This window comes from Melitaea cinxia, chromosome 19 (assembly GCF_905220565.1).
Source record: "Melitaea cinxia chromosome 19, ilMelCinx1.1, whole genome shotgun sequence".
Classification (NCBI taxonomy): domain Eukaryota; kingdom Metazoa; phylum Arthropoda; class Insecta; order Lepidoptera; family Nymphalidae; genus Melitaea; species Melitaea cinxia.
The window spans coordinates 5,025,820-5,048,475 of record NC_059412.1 but is presented as its reverse complement, the minus strand read 5'-3'; the positions used below and the strand labels follow the sequence as shown (position 1 = coordinate 5,048,475).

The 22,656-nt window shown below is 32.9% G+C and overlaps 1 protein-coding gene across 2 annotated transcripts; it reads right to left on the bottom strand.

The window, feature by feature from the left end:
- Nucleotides 1-616: 616 nt before the first annotated feature.
- On the bottom strand, nt 617-20,410 carry LOC123663098 (protein mesh). Of its 2 annotated transcripts, XM_045597836.1 has the most exons (22): nt 20,068-20,410; nt 12,955-13,193; nt 12,244-12,450; nt 11,818-11,976; nt 11,232-11,369; nt 10,988-11,156; nt 10,650-10,907; nt 10,194-10,533; nt 9,806-10,087; nt 9,585-9,717; nt 9,368-9,462; nt 9,135-9,253; nt 8,798-8,949; nt 7,985-8,093; nt 7,177-7,313; nt 6,873-7,002; nt 5,951-6,213; nt 4,809-4,913; nt 4,537-4,645; nt 3,527-4,417; nt 1,883-2,039; nt 617-974 (listed from the first exon to the last, which is right to left on the bottom strand). In XM_045597836.1, the coding sequence occupies exons 1-22, from the start codon at nt 20,408-20,410 to the stop codon at nt 626-628; spliced, it is 4,884 nt and encodes a 1,627-aa protein (XP_045453792.1). In that variant the 3' UTR covers nt 617-625. The 2 variants fall into 2 exon arrangements, with proteins under 2 accessions (XP_045453792.1, XP_045453793.1); XM_045597837.1 differs by lacking the exon at nt 3,527-4,417.
- Nucleotides 20,411-22,656: the final 2,246 nt, after the last annotated feature.

Below are 22,656 nucleotides of genomic sequence, written 5' to 3'. Positions count from 1 at the left end.
GTAACTCTAATTTTTATTTGGTTGTTTAATGTAAGACAACATTTTAAACAAAATTCAGTTTTCATTTTTATTATAATTTGGTATCAAAGCTTTAATATATTTTTATTTAAGAAGCATCATTGTCTTATGAGAAAGTTTTAAATTATTATTAAATGACTGAATGCTATAATTCATTTTTTTTAAAATAGTTATCATACTAAAGGTTTACATGAAAAAATAGGTAAGATTAAAACTTAATGACCAGCCCGAAGATACGTGAAATACTTTAGGCTTTAATGGACAATGAAAGTGAGTCATGCTAACCGCTGTCCAGTACATTTTTGTACTTTGAGGTGATAAAATTTTGAGGCATAGTAGTTACTGTATAAAAATATCAATGGATTTAGTTTAAATGTTTCAAGTTTTGCTTTAATTCTTAAGTTTCACTTAATCCGACGTTGTAGCCTTGGCTTGTATTTTCATCAAAGGTATCATATAAATGTAAAATTAAGTAGATCTCTAACGTAGGATACTTAACAAATTTATTTTTAGTTTATTTGAAAAAAAAGATTTTCGATAAAAAATTACTTATATTTAAGTGTGCTAAATGCACTTAATTCGAAAATAAAATATATAGAATAGAATATTAATTTATTTCTGTTTCTCCGGACCATTGTCTACTTGTCTGTGGCTGTTGCGATTGTTGTGGTTGCTGAAATTGTTGGGGCTGCTGAAATTGTTGTGGCTGTTGAAACGATTGTTGTGGTGGATACGGTTGGGGGGGTTGAAATTCTTGTGATTGAGGGTACTCTTGAGGCGGTTGATCCGTCCCTTGATATTGCCCGTAAGGGTAGTTGTCGCGATTGGCTATATCATCAAGTTTAACGGGCTCAGTCGGTTCTGGACTGTCTTCAGTTAGGTCCTTTTTGTATGGTATTGATTCATCGTCTGAATTTATTTTTACATCTGGATCATCGGGATCGATTGCCCGAGTTCTGAAATATTGATAAATATTTAAATTATGAATGAATCAGGCTCTAAAGATTTTACTGTTGGCCAAAACCCTTTTATACATATAGACGTTATAAGATGTTTGTGATAAGAACCGGTATAGACGACTTAACGTGCTCCCCGACCTGTGGACGAACCATTGACTGCCGGGCGTTAAGGTAAAAATAAATTTGTGTGAATAAAGATATACTTTAGATCTGTGTTAAAAAGAATTTCGGAGCAAAATTCATATTTTCTAAATCCAAAATATGCAGCGAATAGAAAGTTCTGAATACGCTTGAGTTTATTTAATTGATCTTCCCTGAGGTCGAGGTAACAGGTATCGGCATAGTCGAGAATAGGAAGAAGGATGGATTGTGCCAAAGCAATCTTAGTGGGAATCGGCAAAAGATTTCGTCTGTTAATAATAAGGACATGTTAATATTAAGGATATTTAAGTCTGTATTAATCTGTACTTCGTCAGTAAGAAATTAATAATTCAATTTAAATATTTCAATTCAACAACAGTATATTAACAGTATACACCTGTAAAAATGTGCGAGATGAACTGTAAATAAAAATTAATTTGCGGTTTGATAAGTAATACTATGTGTATAGAATCAGTATGAAATTAACAAAAAAAAAAAAAAAAAAGAAGGTGCTTTAGACAACACGACTGAACTAAAACTTGTGCACAATAGGCTTGCACTGTATCTTAGATACACAAAACGTAACTGACTATGAGAGAAAGAGAGAAAGAAAGTGTGTGCTCGCACATCTCACTCTTCCTTCGTTCGCCTCGCCCAATCACACTTTACGTCTCGTCACGCATTCACCAGCTTACTCCCTAAGTCAAGCTTGCGTAAATAAGTTTTACTTCAAAAAAATAAAATTTGTAATAGGTATATCTTACTTTATCGGTATAAAGTCATTCTCATCCTTTTCTTCCTCCTTTCTCTTCTTCAAGATACGCCAGCCGACACAAATAAGAACTATTACGAATGGCACCATCACAGCGCTGATAATACCCCATGTCGCCCCCAATGTTCGTGCAGAGTACTCTTGGGTACCTATAGACAATATTTAATTAGTATGTTTCCGTCCATTGTACTACATAATCTGTATTTTTTTAAATAATTAGGTGGGCAAACAACGCACGACTTAGCTTAGCGTAGCTTATAGACGTCTGCAAAACCAAAAAGCATCGCAAGCGCGTTGCCGACCCTATCCCCAAATCCCCCAGGAGCTCTGGTCACCTTACTCATCAACAGGAACACAACATTGCTTAAAAACAGTATTTAACTGTGATCTTCTATAAGGTACTACCTTTTATCAGGTACTACTACCCCAGTGGAGCCACCCCATATTTTATGCAGGAAACTTCCTGCTCTGCCCCACCTCAGTTATCTTAATACTACGGTTAATGTGAATCATGTACATGTGGTGTACAATAAAGTATAAATAAATAAATATGTGATAAAAAATACATTAGTTTATATTGCTAACTACATGTCATGTCATGTAACGTGGTTCATTTCCGAATTTATCTTGGGCACGTAGGAATAGCGGATCAAAAATTTTTTATGAGTAATCATAAAGTAATTTTTGCAGGAATTCAGTAGTTTTACAGTAACAACCACGTAACCATCATATTTCAACAAAGTATTGAATAAGGATTAATGAGTAAATGAAAATTTTATTGTTTTACTATATATACATAATTGCATACTCTGCATACTATGTATAGTGTCTATAAATAGTATGAGTTTCTTCATTAATCAGCCAGCAAAGTTTCGTATTAATAAAAAAATTATCAACAACCTAAAACTTTATCTAAATCAAATAAAAAAGTTACCAACCTGTACGTTCGAGTGACCTAATTTTATTATGTACACGATGATAAGAAAGCAAGTAATACAGCAGATTAGGGTAAAATAGAACAACACATCACATGACCGAGAAAATTTCTATTCCACTAAAACGTGGTAGCTTCATTCCTTGCTTTCCTATTTATAATGACGTATAAACAAATTCATAGTGGAAATTATTCTACCGTTATATGCTTCGGAACAGAAATTTCCTCTCTCAGTGATATTTGATTTCTTCCGATTTTATATTTTATATTTAATCAATAGTACATCATACATTTTCTATTCACTAGCGAAAATTTAAACAATCATAAAAATAAGATAAGTACATCATCAATGGGAAAGACCACACTTATTTAAAACATATTATATATCGTTACCTCTAGACAAGTCTTCTAACAACACCTACTTACAAGTGTATATCGAATGTTCTAATTTATGTGTGTCTAACCTAAGCGTAACTAGAAAATACTTTATATATAACCTAAGGACAGCCCTGTACTCCTAAAATTGTCATAATGGGGCAGTGATTAAAATAATAAATTAATATTACTCTTTTCAGTGGGATGTTCTAATCTTTTACTTGCATAAATATTAACAACTATACTAAAGTTAAACCATGGTAGAGCGACTACTGAAAGTAGGCATTTCAGAAGTAGGAGGATCAATAAGTGTCTCTACAGATTTGCCCCTCTGTGGTGGAAGGGTGAACGTTTTAATCTCTGTCGGAGGAGCACTTTTCGGTGGTTCTGGTAAACCTGGACTATTAATAGTATTTCTGGGACTTGTATCAGGTGTCGGACTTAATGGTGGAGAGTAAATTTCGGAATAAGTAGGTGAATATTGGGATGGAATGGGACTGTATTGTCCCTCGTACTTTCTCCCATATGGGTCTTCGGAACCGTTTTTGGTAGAGTAACCAGAATCGGAGGGTAGAGCATGACGGCCGGTTTGCCGTGGTTTGCTTATATATTTTATATCACTGGTCGGACGAGTTAGAGTTGAATCTCGATTGGACTCGGGTTCAGATGGAGTTGTTAAAGACAATAAGTCTTCCTCGGATAAATCCCAATTCTTCTCTGGAAATTCAACGTCAGGTGCATTAGGTAAAGGTTCATTCGTTCTATATGTTTTGTCGTAGGCGCGACGTTTTTTAGACTTATCAGATTTATTAGAATCGCTTTTATTTGAATCTGTGTAACCTATTCCAGAACTCTCACCATCTAGGGGTTCGGAAGGCGGAGGTGGTGCTGATCTAGTAACAGCGGAAAGTGGTTCAATTGGGGTCTCCTCTGTGGGAGTTTCAGGGAATTTAGTTTTAACGTCAGAATCTTGACTACGCAAAGTGGAAGATTTCATAGTGTCTGTGATGTTTCCCATTGAATTAGATCTAAGATTAAGTCGAGAGGCAGATTTCGATCGTGGTATGTCTTCGAAGCGGAATCCTTGTTTGCCTTCGGACCTCGGCTTGTGCCAACACCAAAACCAACACAGGCAAATGAGGAGTAATAAAGGTAGAATAATTGCCACTATGATACCCCACGTCAAGAACAGAGTTTGCTGTGAATACTCCTGATTACCTGTTTGTAAAAATAATTAACTTAATTTCTTTATAAAGAAAAATGTATAAAATGTAATAATAAAATAATCATGTCACTGGTTATTAGCTAAACCTATCAAAAATATTGTTATCACTCACGTAAGCATTCTGTGTAACCGTAGTCAGGTAAATTCCATCTCCCGTTGTCTTCACAAATTCGTCGCTTATCACCGACAAGAATGAAGTCTTGGTTACATTCAAAATTAACCTGAAGTAAAATGCAAATAAAATAAATATATGAAACTAAACACTGTTAAATTCTACGCAGCTAATGTAATCAGTTTTAAATTAACTAAATGTATAACAATAGTATTAATAAATACTGCAAGATACAAAATAATCACAGTAAATAGCTTTTGAAAATGACTTACCCTAGTTCCGGGGGTAAAGAAGAAGTTACTTTTTCGGCCAAAGCGAGGAGTCTCGAGAATACCACAACTGACTACACGACGAGCGTTCTGTTCTCGTATATTTGTCTAAAACAAAAAATATATTTTAAGGTAAAAATACACAACGCGACAAAAATATTTTTCGACTTTAAATTTTCCCTTCAACAACCAATGTAAGACTGAAGATTTTCCACGGACATTCCCTTAACATAAAAACCTTGATAAATCTACTATAATTAGAGAACAATGAACGTCATAATATTTCTAAGCAGAGACACGCAACAATTTGATGTAGATAAGACACCTTTTTTTTGTTAAAACAGGAAAAATCTTCAAAAAAAATGCCCGGCTCTAGGGGTAGAACCAAGTTATGTGATCCCACATGACTTACACTATACTAGCCCACTGAAACCCTGTGATAGTCGTCTTCGACACGGTGTAAAATAAAATACCTACCTAATTTAATTTAAGTTATACAATTAGTTGAAACGAACAAAAACAAGTTTAAAGTTTACAGAAACAAAAAATGCATACATACAACGAACGGGAGCAAAATACATTTTCAAATATCAGTAAATGCCTGAATATTAAATAAACTATTTTTCACTTAACCAATACGGAACAAAATAATTTAGCAAATAGTCTAAAATTATTTAGAATTTAATGTTTCAGAGAAAGATTACATATGAATATATATTCAACAGTATGTTTAGACACAATAAATGCTATATTTTCCCTATTATTAATATTTTCCCACGTTTAATATTTAACCTTACAATCAGCACGTACTTATTTACACACAATAAGTGTACTTAATTATGCTATTACGTCTTGAATAGTTTCATGATTCATCACATGCTTACTATAGGATATAATATATAATTCACTAAAGGTGTGGATATATGTATATTGTCTACTAATATATATCGTGTATATATATGTTCATATTTTAAATAAAGCTATTAGGTACATAACGTGCATCAAGGACTATAAAAATAAAGTTTTGCTAATGCATCAAAAGCCTGAGTTAGAGCAATTGTGATTACTAATAGTTATAATAATAATAACAATTTTTTTAACATACTATTTTATACTATATAGTTGACATCGGTACGTATACTTACAATAGATGCAAGATAATTCTTGGTAAACTCAGCCATGTCTCGATTAAGAGTCATACCGTAGTCATATCGACATTGATACGAATCTTGACAAATCTCATTGGCTCTTACTACGTCCTGGGACCGGTTCGGAGGCAGGAAGTTCGCCGGTTCTCGTATAAAGTTGGGTATGAAGTTATTATCATTATAATATGCAGCAGTTCGACCATACTCTCTTACAAACATTGCCACGCCTATATCCTTTTGCTCTCGATCGCTAAGTTGCCCTGAAATATTTTATTTTATTTATTAACTATCAAAAGAACTTGAACCGAGTATAAATACATCAATACTATATATTTTTAACAACTGCTCTGGTGTAGTGTTGAAGTGTGCTCTGGTTATTTTCGGAGTCGATTACCGCTCGGGATGGATATTTGTATTTACAAATATTTCTTTTCAGTTCGGATATCTGTTCTTGTGGCCTCACTCTGCCTCGGAGAACACTTTAAGCTGTTGGTCTCGTTTGTTATCATAAATAGCTAATAGCGATTGTTACTCATATTAGGGTATATATCCTCCGACCCAAAATGGATCAGCAGGTGGATTAAGCACCAATCCTTTTCCTAGAACGATGCCTATGTCCAGCGGTGGGATATTACAGGCTGAACCCTGATATATTTTTAGCTTTTTATGAGCACAATAATTAAACTATGCATATATTTTTCACTACCAACCATAAAAAAAGTGAACTTGATTGAGAGTATAAGAGGTCCACACTAGACCAGGAAAGAAAAAAAGAGAAAGAGAAGGATTAAAGAGGTATTAAAGAGCTTAATCAAATCGAAATAAACCTAAACTTAAATTGTATCAATTAATTGTTACTAGAGATAACAAAAGTAAAACAAATTTCAAATATATACTAAAACAATAAAATATTACTAACAATGTTGCGCAAAGTCCCTGTGCGTTGATTGGAAGTTGTTTAAGTCGACAGGAGCAAACGATCCATCGGGTCTCTTAAAGTCGTCGTTGATATCCAATGACCAGTTGCCGAACAAACCACTTGTTTGATTCTTTAAAAAGAAACTTACTTAGAATACTAAGAGTATAACACTTTAAAAAAATATAGCATATGTCATCGTTTTAAGATCTTCCTTTTTCAAAAGAAGGAATAAGAAGAATCATGATATTTGAAAAGCGAAAAACTGTGATTTTCGTATGCATGAATGTAACATAACATTAATTACCATATAAGTCCAAGGTAGATACACTCTAGCACTCATGAAGCCTTTGTTTTCAATAACTTCTATTCCAGCGCCCGAAGAGAACATTATGACAATTTCGGACTGGTTGAGGATATACATAGGCTGGTACACTGTCACACCTAATATAAAATGACAAATATTTAAAAATTTATAACTTTTTATCAAATTAACTTTCTGATAACGGTTTTATGGTTTTTTAAATTTGAAATTAAAACGAATAATAAGAATTTTTTTTAGAGACGAAAAATTAGATTATTGCTATTTTTAAAATCTTCATCCCAAAACTAGAAAGCGCAAGATCAATTTTATACATAAAGTATAATTAATTCATTATTACCGTCGGCCAACAAAGTGGTATACCAACCCAAGGTTGAATACCGCTTGCAGATTCATAGGTGATAAAGATTAGTTTCGCTTGCAGATCGATCTGACAACTTGTATGGCCGTCTTTATCTGATTCTATTATTGATAACGATATAATATATTCTAATATAATATATTCTATTATTGATAACGATATTATTTAAACCTAATAGAGTTTAAAATGTCCTGAATAATAATGACGTATGAATACATATTAATTAGGTTTACGTCATTATCATATGTCTATTTCAGTAATATGGTTATTTTAATAAAGAACCTTCTTGTAATTTTCGATGACCAGGAAACTAAATCAAAACTTTACACCACTTTCTTGGCCGACTGTACCTAACTGAAATAATTAGAAATAATAGAATTAAAAATAAGAAAACTAAACAATTTAGTCTTCGACAGAAATTCATTGGCTTACCTGGGAAGTATTGCACCCTAAGAGCAGTTCGATCGAAATAAATTCTCTTGTTGTCCGCAAACACATCCATCCGATATCTCCATTGAGCATGTTCAGGTCGTAATCTTACCTAAAATATAAGTTAATACTATTACATTTCCTCTCAATCAAAGTCTATCTGCAATACCATCTTATTTTCACTTAAAATAAACACACCATGAAGATGGACCGGAGTCAGAAACGTAATTTAAATTTCATATTTTGTCACATTATTCTCTGTTACAAATAATACAAAGAATATGGCAATTAAATGAAAATGTGTATTTATAGAATTGATAATATGTATTTGCAAAAAAAATATATTATTTTTAGGAAAACTTACAGCTAGACAATTATATTATAGTTTTGGAATTACTACTAAAGGGCCAATCACAAGTTTTCACTGTTAAGTAGACATTAAATAAAGTATAAGTTTGAAGGTATTGCGCTACAACGATTATACCCATTATTATTCAGTTAACTGCACAACTTTCAAATATAGTCTTAAGTAATTATTATTTTGGTAAAAATATTTTTAACAGTATGAGACTTAAATTAGCCAACAAGATATTAATAGACTTTTGCAATAAAATATTAATACTAAATTTAGCCTAAGAATGTAAAACTAAACTTTATTAAAAAAACCGTTAGTAACAATTTGTTGTCTAGATAGGTGATGTACAGAATAGATCAACATCGAACTGTATAGAAAGGGCATTGAAACACAAATATGTATATTTTTATCAAAAAATAAGTCCAATGCTTAAATTACTAAATATTTTTCATAATACTCACTTCGATAGGAACGGAATTATTTGAAGCTGCTACGATAGATGTAAGTATCGTAGCGTTTACTCGACCATAAATGTTCTTAGGAACTTGCTCAAAACGACCCTGAACATCGAGTTTTAATTGAGGACGATCCACTCTGACCAAAACGTATTCTCCTACAAATAAAATTAGAAAAGGTATAACTATTGACGTATTGTCGAAGACATTCGCAAAGAAGGAAATATCAACAAGATTTTAATTGTAAATATTTAGTTCTTAAGTTGTGAATTCTAAATATGTATAATATTTTGTATAAATTTTAATATTTTACCCTACTAACTAGGAGGACGTTCTTTCTTACCCTTGCCATTAAAAGTATATTGCAGGCCATCGAACGTTACGAAATGAGGATCTCCAAATATACCAGCTACTCCAGGAGACTGATACGCCACACAATCTTGAGATGGACGACGTTCAAATCTTTAATATACAAAAGTCATTTAATTAATTTTATTAGCACATCAATATACTATATAACGAGACTATGGAAGATTGATGCGAGAGTTTTTTTTTTAATTTAAATATATATTTTACCTGAATGTTTCGCAACCAACGGCCTGTTCTTCTTGCCACATGCAGCATTGATAGAAGGGTATCATGTCATGGAACCAATGGGACAACGATGGAACCTATAAATTAAATATAAAAAATTAATATTATTGTCTTATGTAATATAAATAAATTAAACTGACATGAATATATGGTGGTATTTTATAAACAAAAAATGGAAGAAATGTACTAAATAACATACCTTGTTAGCTTCATTGTAAGGAGTAAATCCAAAGTCATGGGAACGGTGAGGCCTGGAACCCCACATTTGGTCATACGTAAGCATAAGGAAGCCATTTTTGTCATAACAACATTGCTGACCAGATCCTTCCGAGCTGAAAAATGTCAGTACATTGTTAAAGATGCCAAATATTGCAGAGAATAAATTATTTTTATATTTCTAAACGCAAAATACTCTCGTACCTTGGAGCTCCACTTCTGACGCAGTGAATACCTCCCCAGTGATACCTGCACGTAGGGTTTATATCTTTGTCACAATCTAGATCAGGCATGAATCGTCCCTTGTCCAGCAATGCGTGTTCCAATGTACAAGGGCAAACCCAGACTTGAGCTGCGAAGTTCTTTAGGAAACGGTCTGTTCGAAGCCAGTTGTTACACATAGACTGAGACCAACGCTGTCCGTAAATTCTCTCCCATTGTGGAGCAAAGTACCATCCGAGAGGAATAGGCCGACTCCATAGAACCCTGGTTAAAAAAACGGCTATTACTCAAAATCTTATATATGTTAATAAATATATATGAAATTTATGAGTTTATTAAGATTTTCTATATTTAGGCTTAAAATACTTACGGTGAAATAGGAACATTTTTAAATACTTCAGGTGTCGTTAAGTTTATTTGTAAAAATCCAAATTGCATATCATTATGCATTATATTATCTCTATTACGGAAGGCTTGTGGGTTGATCACGTATTCGCCTGTATTAGCAACTCCTACTTCAATCATATCAATGAATTCGAGCTGAGGTCTGATAGTAATTTCTTTATATCCCCATAAACTGATTTGTAATTGGACATTAAGGTTGGTAGTCAAATTGAAACGATTCCAAGTTATTCTGACTTCGGGTGGATATCTTTCGTGAACTGAGTTATCGGGGAAAAATATTTTTTCCGTTGCAGTTGCAGGTGTCTCTGTAATGTGTAATTTCTCTATTAGTAACGATTTGCATCGAATCGTATTTTTATTTGATACACCATGTGGTATTTTTGCAGATTATGGCATTAACTTTATTCAAATTGTTCCTTACCTACGAAGAATTTTCCTTTCCATTTAAAGGGTTCATTATTAATTGCAACTTCAAATCTCGCATAGCCGTTATGCCAAAAACGTGGTTGAACACAAATCGCTCGGTTGGAATCTACGACTGCTCCTAAAACTGATTCAGTATCGAATCTACATGTAATACGATCGTTAGGTTGAAAGCAAGGACCGGTGATGTTAACGACAGTACCACCAAGCATGTTACCACTTTCAGGGGCAAACATTAAAGGCAGATTTGCTCCATCTGAAAAATCATTTACATTTTGTTACACATAGAAATAACCAACCGTCATAATATTGCACGGTGCATCGGGTAATACGTACCAATATCTTTATTGCATGTTCCCATAAGTATATTTTCGTCTATCCTGAAGATGTGCCGACCTGGGAAACCATTGGCCCAGCCTCTACCCGTCAAATCTCTAAGTACCGATGCTTGAGAGTAAGGCTTGTATTCGTAGCTTCGTGTACCGTTTCCACCATTGAAACCAATCTAAAAAAAGAAAGAATACTTTGCAGAACTCAAATTAAAACAAACAACTTGCGTATTAGTTGATTGTATACTTACATAAGCCGGAACACCACCCTCGCCGGTCGTGGTATCACCACCAGCCTCAGTATGGGAACTCCAATTAATTTCGAGGTAGTTGAATATCGCGTATGTAAATACTTCATCGGTTGCAAGTACCATTTGGAATGTATTTGTCTGTAAGATATTTAACAAATTAGTAGTGATTGTTATAATGTATCTAAACAAATAAAAATGAACCGGTTAATGTGCTGTTAAACACAAAACTCGGAAAAGCTGGGTAAATTTGGCTAATATTTTGTATGCTTTCTAATAATAGCTTATATCTCTATAGTTCTTACATAATGAAAATTTAAAAAAATTGCGCAGTAATTTGAAAAATCTAGGAAATTAAACCACTATTTCAATTTTATGTGTTTGTTAGTTCGCAACACAGAACAACGTCTGTCAGGTAAACTACACCACACTACAAGCGAGTAATATTATTTGCTTGTATATTTAATAATTGTGAACTTCTTAATTTTTTCTAATTAATGGTGTGATCGAATATCAATGTAGGTCAATCATTTCAAGAATCAAATCAAAAAGGTCAAAGAATCGTTTATGACTGTATTTTTAAACTTACCACCATCATAGAGTTGTCGATACCGCCAGCGAAAGACATGTTTTTCCACGTGATAGTAACAGCATGTTTCGGGAAAAAGTTTTCAGAACCAATAACACCTTGACGAATGTCCCAAGTAATACGTTCGCGCATTTCAACTCCGAGTTGGTCAGTTCGAGTCTGATGAACAAAAAAAAAATTAGAATTACAATCTTATATAAGTACAGTTTTCTTTATTGCTATAACGTTAAAAACATATAATAAGCATGGAAAACTTGGGTTAGAAGAGCGTTAAAAGGAACAGAGTGAAAAGAAACGAAGAAAAGACAGACCCTCTTGTTGTTGCTGTACACTCGGCAGAGTCGACAGATTAAGCTAAAATTATTGTTAACTGTATGTTTGAAAAAAAATACTTATATTATAATAGCATTATACTTAGATACTAACTTGCAAATCTCTGTCCATTCTGAAGTAAACACCCGGCCGCCTTTGATCAGGCTCTTCAGGCCTCTGACTTCCAATACGGCACTTACTGAAGAAGATACCAATAAAAGAGGGATCGTTGACTCTGGGCCAGTCTCGTACGGGGAAAGACAGTGGATATGAGTAATGGTCTGGTGGATCACTGAAGTAAATGTAACCGTTCATGGATAACTGAAAAAGTAAAAATGATAAAATATCTTTAACAGCAAGTATAGCTTATATCGTGCACATACATAAAGTAACTGTTAGTCTAATGAAAACTAAACAACTCTAGGTTATAGTTGCAATTGACAATTGAATGCTACATTTTAATTAATGTCTTTTCGACGTTAAATGATTTCATTCATCTCTGATATATAAATCAACTGCAGGTCAAGTATCGTGTTAGTTTAGATTGTAAATAAGTTTGTAAAACTGCAGATATAAATTTTACGTTTCTATATTAGTGACATTTATTCCATTCCAAATGAGGATAGCTTAACTCTCAGGTTAAAAACTCTGGTAGCAAGAAAAATAAATGAAGATCAGCAGTCTGTTTGGCAAATTTAGACAATAATAGAACAATAATAGAGCAGACCTTTGGTATATAATTTAGACCAATCATCAATTATATGTAGTGTATGATTGTAAGCGTATAATATACTTTAAAATTTTAGTCAGGTTTATAGAACTTACTCGTGTGTAATTGAAACGAAATCCGAAGAAAGGTAGCTGAAAGTTAAAGTTCTTGTGAATCTGTGGAGTCGAAGCGTGGATATCTCTTTGGTAATCCCCCGTGTTATCATTTCCGCCTTGATCGTAAAACCAGTACATAAAGTTTGATCGAATTTGTTGCAGACGTTGCGGTGTGATGACGTAAGGTTGCCCATTGTTTTGGTAACTCGTTGAAGGGAGCACTCTTCCATCGATGTGAGCTTAACAGAAATAAATAAAGATAATTTTATTTGACTTTTTCTGCATGATTAGGAAAATGAAAAGAGATTAAAAGAATATAAAAAAGATATCATCATCATCATCATCATCATTACAGTCTATACAGTCCACTGCTGGATATAGGCCTCCACAAGTTTACGCCAAAAACAACGTGAACTCGTGTGTTTTGCCCATAGTCACCACGCTGGGCAGGCGTGTGACCGCAGTACTGGCTTTGTCGCACCGAAGACGCTGCTGCCCGTCTTCGGCCTGTGTATTTCAAAGCCAGCAGTTGGATGGTTATCCCGCCATCGGTCGGCTTCTCAAGTTCCAAGGTGGTTGTGGAACCTTGTTATCCCTTAGTCGCCTCTTACGACACCTACGGGAAGAGAGGGGGTGGCTAAATTCTTTAGTGCCGTAGCCACACAGCACGATAAAAAGATAAAAATCCAAAAAAATATTGAATCATTTTTCACATATTTGTTCATTATTTGTTGTTGTGGTGGCAAAAAAAAAACTTTAATGGAGGTAGGGCACAGTAGGAAATATTCTGTCCAAAATCTGGAGCAGCCCGACTGGTGAAGTACCTCGACCTTAAAGAAGATCACTGCTAAATAATACTGTTCTGAGGCAGTGTTGTGTTCCTGTGGTCACTAAGGTGGTGGTAGAGTTCCGAGGGGGGATTGAGGTTAGGGTTCGCAACGCGCTTGTGATGGTATGGATGGCAGGTGTCTATAAGCTACGGTAATCGCTTACCACCAAGTGAGCCGTATGCTTGTTTTGTCACGGTCCATCTGGTGGTAAAAAGTTGAAAGCTGAATTTGACCAGTATATTAAAATTACAGTTTGAATAATATTCTTGAGTCAAATTGGCAAATTAACATTTACTAGTGGTCGTCTAGTGGTCGAAATTCGACCTGTTGTTAGAGACTATACTTATAATAATAAAACAAAAGAGTACCTATGTATATATGCGTGTGTGTGTCGAACATAATATGGTAGTATGTGTAATGTTTTTTTTTTTATTGAATTACAAACTTATTGTATTTTTATGCATAATTAAAAAAATATTAGCATTATTCACTCCTTCTCGGTATAAACTACAAGTGTGCGAAATTTCATACTCCTCCATCCGCGCAATTTACGTAAAAAGGGGATTAAAAGTTTTTGCTTAACGTATTAATACACAGATTATAAGCATAGTTAATTTTGTTTTTAATAAAAATTAAAAATCTTAAATTATGATTGAATTACAAATATTTTTTTAGATATAAGTCGTTTTTACTCATTTAGAGGCACAAACAAGCTAACAATATCGATGCGTTCTGATAAAATTGATAACATATCAACGCTATCATTCAACAGTTATTCCTAGTACGGGTGATGTCAGCCTTACTACCTTCTTTGTTTTAAAACATAGTTAAGCGTACTATAATTTTTACTAGCAGATGATTCATTATGAAAACATTAAAGATGTTTACGCACCGATTTTAATTACTCTCAGAATGAGTATTTTTTCAGTAATTTTGAATATTAAAAATATTTTTAGAAGATATAGGTTTTTTATGATATACATATGAGTGAAAGAAAGAAAAAGGTTCTTAATTCGACTGTATATTCTTTTATCAATGCTTTGAGTTAACACTTCAAACGTGGAGCCCATTAAAATTTAATCGAAATCTATTAATCGTGCATAGAACGCATATAATATATATATGTGTAAGTTTAAGTAGTCTATTGTGTATTTTTTCCCGCAAAATTAAAAATCAATCATGTGTCTAACCTACTTGGGAGTGATGTGTAGTGTGCGTGGTTTAATTTAATTCCTCCCGCTTGTATCTATCCTGTATATATATATATATATATATATATTACTTAAGTGGTAAAACCTTTATTTGATTGATTCGGACATACATATATACAGGTGTACTAATAAGTTTCCGCCATTTTAAGAGACAAGGTGCGGCACAAGGTTTAGGATTTTAATATCAAACCGACTTTAAAATTAGGTCTCTCATTCAAAAACAACATAACCTATCACATTGATTGAACTTTGCATTAGCTTCATATTTTTTACCGGAAAATGTCTTAATTTGAGCCAATGAGCATCATTTGCGTGAACTTTTAATTTACTTTTTTAAATAAAAAACTTACAGATGTTGCGCATCTATTGCTGGCAGAAGCACATCATGAAGCTGCCTCGAGTGAGAGAACATCTCGTGAGTGGTTTCAAAAGTTTAAAAACGGTGATTTGTACGTAGAAGACAAAGATTGCAGTGAAGGCCAAAATTTACGCTGATGCAATTGGCAGAATTATTTTTAAAAAATTCACTCAAACGAAGTTGTGCTTACATTAGAAGTTATTTGCCAAGCACACTTATATCTTTAAAATCTTTAGGAATGATTTATAAAAAAGGTAATTCGCTTCCATAGAGATTAAAGCTGAGAGTGCTTGTTTTTAGGATATCGAAAATGCTTAAAATAATGTTTTGATCTAAAAAAAAATATCATAGTTATTTGCTTGGCTCATCAACTGTGTTCGGTACAAAATTCCAGTGATTGCTTTTTCTTTATTTCGCTATAATGTGATATACACATTAGACACACACTATAACGATATACTATATATGGTAATACACATTACACACTCAATGAACGTCAAAAAAACTACAATTAAAAGAAGACTAAAAAGCTTTTTTAAAGGTTAAGTTAGCAAAAACTCGTTAATATTGTTTTCAGAATTTAATTCACATAACATAGTTTAGATTTTTGTCATTAATTCTGATCAAAATATAATAATACTTTTTGTTTCTTCTAAGTAAATTGTAGTAAATTGTAGACAGACGGTAGACATTAGCTTCCTATTAAATCTTTGGCTTTATTAAATATTACAATAAATAAATTAAAATAATATTCCTAATGCAACAGTATGGCCTTAAAATGATCAGGACAAACACGAGACAGCCAATCGTAGGTGCCGAAATCACCACATGCCACCTGCTCACAATATTTACTATTTTCATAATTAAGGTTCACTGATGTGGTAAAAAAAGCATTTCTACATTATATTCAAGTACTAATATTTTAAACTTCAGTAAAAGCAGAGATTGAACGCAGCCGGAATCTTATTATATCGCAATGACTATCGAAGTAAAAGCTCTACACCAGCATCATTGTGAGTCCTCTAGTAAAACCGACTTGCTTGTCACGTAGAAGTTTATTTCTTATGAAATTATTTAAAAAATGACCGAATTGAATTTCATTTACAATTTCTATCGATTCATGTAATGTAATTTTATTTTTAATATCAACAACCTGTAACTATAGGCTCACAACCAAATAAATGTAAGTAATATGAGATCGTAAGTCATACAGTATGTAATATGTGAGCCATCACTGTAGTTAATGCCCTAACTAGTTAAAAAGTCTTATTTAATTTCTATAATTCTATAACTCAGTATAGATATAGATTTATTTTAGATTTATTTCTTTTGCTTTTGATTACTGCTTTCTCGCATTCTTGCTCTGTTCCTGCTCTATTTCTTTTATACACACACTAGCGACCCGCCCTGGCTTCGCACGGGTGCAATGCTGATACTAAATATAAAATACAAAATAAATATTTAAAATGAAAGCGCAAAAAAAGTTTTTAATTACGACATCAAATTAGAAACCTATAAAACTATCAGTGTTCCTCTACTATGTTCATACATATATATCACTCTATTTACTAAAGAAAACAGACAGCATACAGACAGCGGGAAGCGACTTTGTTTTGCAGTATGTAGTGAATACACTTGGACATTTAGTAAATTGTTTTAAAAAAAATATAATTTAATTACATCTTTGTGTCATTTGCAGGCGAAACCTTGGAATAGCAGTGATAATTTAAAAGAGTGAAGTCCTCGTCTTATTACCTCCACTAGTGAGTGACAAGGGGGCTGGTGCATTTTTTGTCCAGAGAATCGGCATAGCGATTCAACTTGGCAAAAGTGACTTCAATTTATAGTGACAAGTAAAAAAATGAGAACTTCATGAACGTAGCTGTTATTATGAACGTATCGTTATTCTGAACTGGAGATACATTTATGGACACTATTCCTATGAAAGTTATTCAGACCAACAGTCAGTCAATTGGAACATAGTTTTGGTTAAGAAAATATGAACTAAACAAGTTCAAATAAAAAAATATCTTAAGAAATTTTAGCATTTCAATTATTATGTAGGCTTCATCAAGCCCTCTTTATCGCCTCTTTAACATCTTTGATAAGGGCTGCACCTTGTGAATTATAAACGTAAAAAATAAAACACACTACCTAAAATATGAACTAACCTCCACAAAACGGCTATTCAATTTCGTCGGTTTATAAAGCCAATTAGGTAAAGATAAGGGCTTTGCTTTATCAGGGCAGATAAACAAAACTCGCCTCGTTTTGAAATTTAAAATTATATTAAAAAATATATCACGGTGTGGCGTCACCATAAATCTTAAATTCTAGGTCATCTCATCAAATGCTCTGAAGTTATGTATGAGTGTATAATACGTAATGAATAAGAGATCTTTTAAATACATACATACTACCCAGGCTTCACGGACAAAAATTCACCGTAACTTTGCAGTTGTTATGTAGTTTTGTAATATACATTAGGTTTGTATTAAACAGCAATATTGCCGACATCAAAAACTTAAAAGTAAAATATCGTTTGTAATTGTTATAGACAGCTTAAATACTGATTATAATATTCCTTAGTCTAAACATAACAAAGTTCCATTCAAACTTTCTTTTTATACAACTAAGTCGGCAAACAAGCGTTCGGTTTACTTGATGGTAAGCAATTTCCATAGCCTATAGACGCCTGCAGCACTACTAGCATCGCAAGTGCATTGCCGACCTTACCCCCCCTATCCCCCCTCGGAACTCTAGCACCACCTTACTCACCACAGGAACGGAACACTGCTTGAAAGCAGTATTATTTAGCTGGGATATTCTGTAAGGTTGACCGATGTATACACCTACCTCATTTACTTTGACCTTCCCAAATCTCCAATGACATTCTATATTCATACCAAATTTCAACTTTATGTATCGTGTAGTTTTCCTATTGACCTTTCGCTTTTATAGCTGTAGATAATTAAATGATATCTCTAAAATGTTGTTTGTTATTATATTCGCGCATTGGTTCTCATAATATGTTGTACAGATGTCAAGTTTTTTAATACGCAAATTTTATTAAAGTTTAAGTAAAGCTTTGTTTAAAATAAACATCATCATCATCATCATCATCATTTCAGCCTATTGCAGTCCACTGCTGGACATAGGCCTCCACAAGTTCGCGCTGGAAATGCGTGAACTCCTGTGTGTTGCCCATAATAAACATATAAAAGCTGTATTCTTAACAGCCTTCTGTCCTATTTCTATTAACTTCTTATACGAAGGTCCGGAAACACTCAACACAAATATAAATTCCAAACCGTGAATAAGGTCTAAGGCCTGTACAGAAATTTGTCATTAGCTGGATTTAAAGCTGAAACCGCTTTAGCTACGGTTGGTAACTAAACCACGACCAATGCCGTCTTCACTTTGGAGAGAGTCACAATTATAGAGAATTAGGAATTACCACTGCGGTACTATACTGCTTGCTTTTGTGATTTGGATGACCGTTTTTGCATAAAACAATACATTGTTGATATATAGGGCGTTCGACTCCTACGTATGTTCTTTCTACGTTCCTTCAAATGGGTTTTGAAGGTGTAATAAATCGCGATCCACGTGAAAAAAAATTGTAGACCATTTTTAAATTTGGCTCTTTCTAAATAAACGATCTACTTTGATAGACTCCTTCTGCATGATACCTTTCGAGAGCACATAAACATGCTTTTAAAAGGAAAATTTTCCTCGTATAATGTTATTTTGGACTCATTGGACGGTTATGCAGATGTACCTTGCCAGAGCAGCTCTCTGATCTATTACATCTACAGAACCCTTCATTTGAAGGAACTTAGTAAAGACTCGAACAGGGTTGTATAGGTAGGTAAGCATACCATTAATATTAAAAGAGTTCTGAGAACACTGAGCTGAAACAGCGTACAAGCTGTAAATACTAACATAAGTAACAAATACAAGCTGTTCCACTACAGTTTACTTAGAACGTCCCACAGCTGGGCAAAGGGTATTTTTCATTGGGAAGGTTCACAGCTTAATCAGTTACAAAACATATATAGTTTCAATTAAATTGCACAATATTAGAAATTAATAAGGTTTTTCTGAATCACCTTATGTTAACAAAATGTTAAAAGATCTCTAACCACCACTGAGCGAAGTTCTCAACTAAAAAAGAACAACTATATACTGATTTTCTTTTTATTCGTTATTTCATAAAAATAAATTTTATTTACAAGTCAACGTACTTATAAATTTTATCAACGTATTCAATATCGTTTATATGCACAGTGACTTAACTCATTACTGAGTCATCTGAGTCAACTTGACTGACTCATACTACGGGGCTCATAGATCAGGACTTCATATAGGATTAGTTAAAGAGATATATTTAATTATACAACGAATATTACATTTGTAATAGTCATAATACATTTGACCAAAGATAAAATTATTAGTCAATTAATCATTTAAAATCCACTAAAAAAAGTTACACTTATGGACAAAACTATATATAATTAAAAAGTAACTCTATTTGGTCGAAACAAATCAATCAAATTTATATTATTTTTAACAGCTTTAAGAATGTTGTTTTTGAATATGTACTGATAATAATATTTTCACAAAGTTTATCGTAAAACGCGTTATCAAGTGACTTTAGCATTTTATTTTATTGAATATCGGTAGTGTTAATTACGTTTAATTTTAAACTCACCATATTCGGTATTTGTAATAGAAGTGGTACCAGGGGGAGCAATCATTTGTCGCTCATTTTGCGCCTCCAACTCAACTGCATCTGGATTTGTTTGAGCATCACCTACTAAAGTTTCATCAAACGTTTGATACTTTCCAACTTTTACTTCTAACGTCTCGTTTGATATTAGTTCTACCGGTGGATCATTGTCTTTAGTTACTGTGACGTCGATTTCTGGAATTTCGTCATCCACTGCCTTATCACTAACAGTACTCTCATTTTCATTTACTATAGAATCCTGTCCTAACACACTAGCACTAAGAGCTAAAATAACAAAAAGTACCAATTTGACTTTAACACCCATTTTCTTCCACAAACACGATTTTAATCACATTATTTTTATTCTTTGACAAATTTATCTCATTGATAAGTTTTTGCGGGTGCGACAGGTGCTGTACTATTGTGGTCAGAGACTGGAGTGTTAATACATTGTGTGCTCAATAATAAGCGGTTATCTTTGTTACATACGATAAGATAGCAAATAGGAACGTTGGGTGTGCCAAATTCTTTGTCAGAATCCTAAGTAATAATAAGGGCTTTCATATTTGTTTTAATTACAATCTCGTCTGAAATTTTATTAGGATTTTTTCTCTCTAAATTTCTTAAATATATTGCTTTATCTGTTAAGCATGTACCGATTTTAAGATATACTAGAAGGGTGGAATTCTGTCACATATCATTTTCTAAAGCACGAAGGGTAATAAATCCATTCAACAAAATGTATTCCTTCTATTTAGGTACTCTTTTCAGAAATTCAGTACATTTTATTATCTATAATATATAATTTTTTTATATCTAATATTTAGGTATAAACGATAATATCATAATCATAAGCAATTTTAAAATGACGAAATTAATTTTTAACATTTATGGAGTCGAATCAGCCTATTCGTTCTTTACAGGTTTATTTGCATTTAGTAATTCTTTTTGTTACAATTCTGTTGTAATGTTTCGTATCGTAACGTTTTATAGCCTATGGGACTTCTGGGTAATGTATCTTTATGAGAAACATTATCATCTAAGTTGTACATCCATGGTCGTCCTTGAACTTATCAAGGACGTTTCTCTTGCTTAAAAAAGTATCCAAATTTTTCTCTCCAATTCCTTATACCAATAGGTTCAAATATTAGCATTATCATAAAGAATTAGTAGATTTAGACTTTTATTATTAAAAACACACTAATTTTTTATTCTTTATTAAGATATTTTCTGCAACGCAAGTAACAAGAAGAGAGAATCTGCTAAAATTAATTTTAAATTGTAGCTTATTATGACCTTTTATTATATAATTAATCATACAAAAATTCTTTAATAGTATTACAAGCTTTTTATATCTTAGTTGTATTCTAAGAAAATGTTGCTTACTACATATTATGAAAGATATGTTTCTGATAAAAATCTTCATAGAAATGTAGATATGAACTTTATTTATAGAGCAATAAGGTACTTTATTTTAGGTATTTTACTAAATGATTCATGTTTTGTCAGGTAATTGTTTTTTAACAAGAAGCCATTTCCTTTTAGGAAGTTAACTTACTCATACCGGATATAGGGATATTTTTAGAAAAGAATTTTTATAAATTTCATTATGATTAATTTTTCAAATTTTCATCGTTATAAAAATAAAAAAATTCAATCTGAATGTGAATTACATCAAAATGTTTTAAATAATTATTCACCAAGTGTTTATATCATAATTTGATACATGTTCACTTCACTATTCTAGTAGAATGCAAAAAATAAATTATTGATTACAATATTTTATCATCTTTTATAACTTGTTTACTCAACCCATTTCCATATACATAGATTTATACAGTTCGAAGCTAAAAGCAAAATGAAATAAATCACGATTCAGTGAATACAGCGGTAATAATGCAGTGTGAGGAAAAGTAGCAGAATAATGTGTTTAAGCGTTTTCAGTCAGGAAATTTTGATATGAAAATGCATTTTGCTCTGGTCACCCAACTAGGGATAAACGTAATGACATTTTTTAAATACAGGAGCTAGATCGACGTTTGAATAGTTACAATATACTTGAAGATCTGAGAATTAATCATAAAACAGTTTCTACCCATTTGATAAATACTGGCTATACAAAGAAGCTCGATATATGGATGCGACATGAACTCACTGAAATAAACTTAACGGACCGTGTACTCTTGCGATTCTCTCTTAAGACGTAATGATATCGAACCATTATTAAAGAGATTGATCACCGGTGACAAAAAGTGAATCACCTATGATAAGAATGTACAAAAGATATCATGGTGGTCAAAAGTCGGTCCAGCTACACAGACTATTGCGAAATCCGGGTTGACACGCGTTAAGGTGATGATAAGTGGTGGGAAAGGCATCATTCATTATGAGCTTTTACCGCTGGGAAAATAGATCGATTCGAATTTCTACTGACAACAGTTGATGAGACTTACGCAAGAAAATGAGAAGAAGCGGTCAGGAGCAACCAAAATGGTGTAGTCTTTCATCACGACAATGCCCGACCATATAAGTCCTTAGAAACTCATCAAAAAATTAGAAAGTTTGACTTGG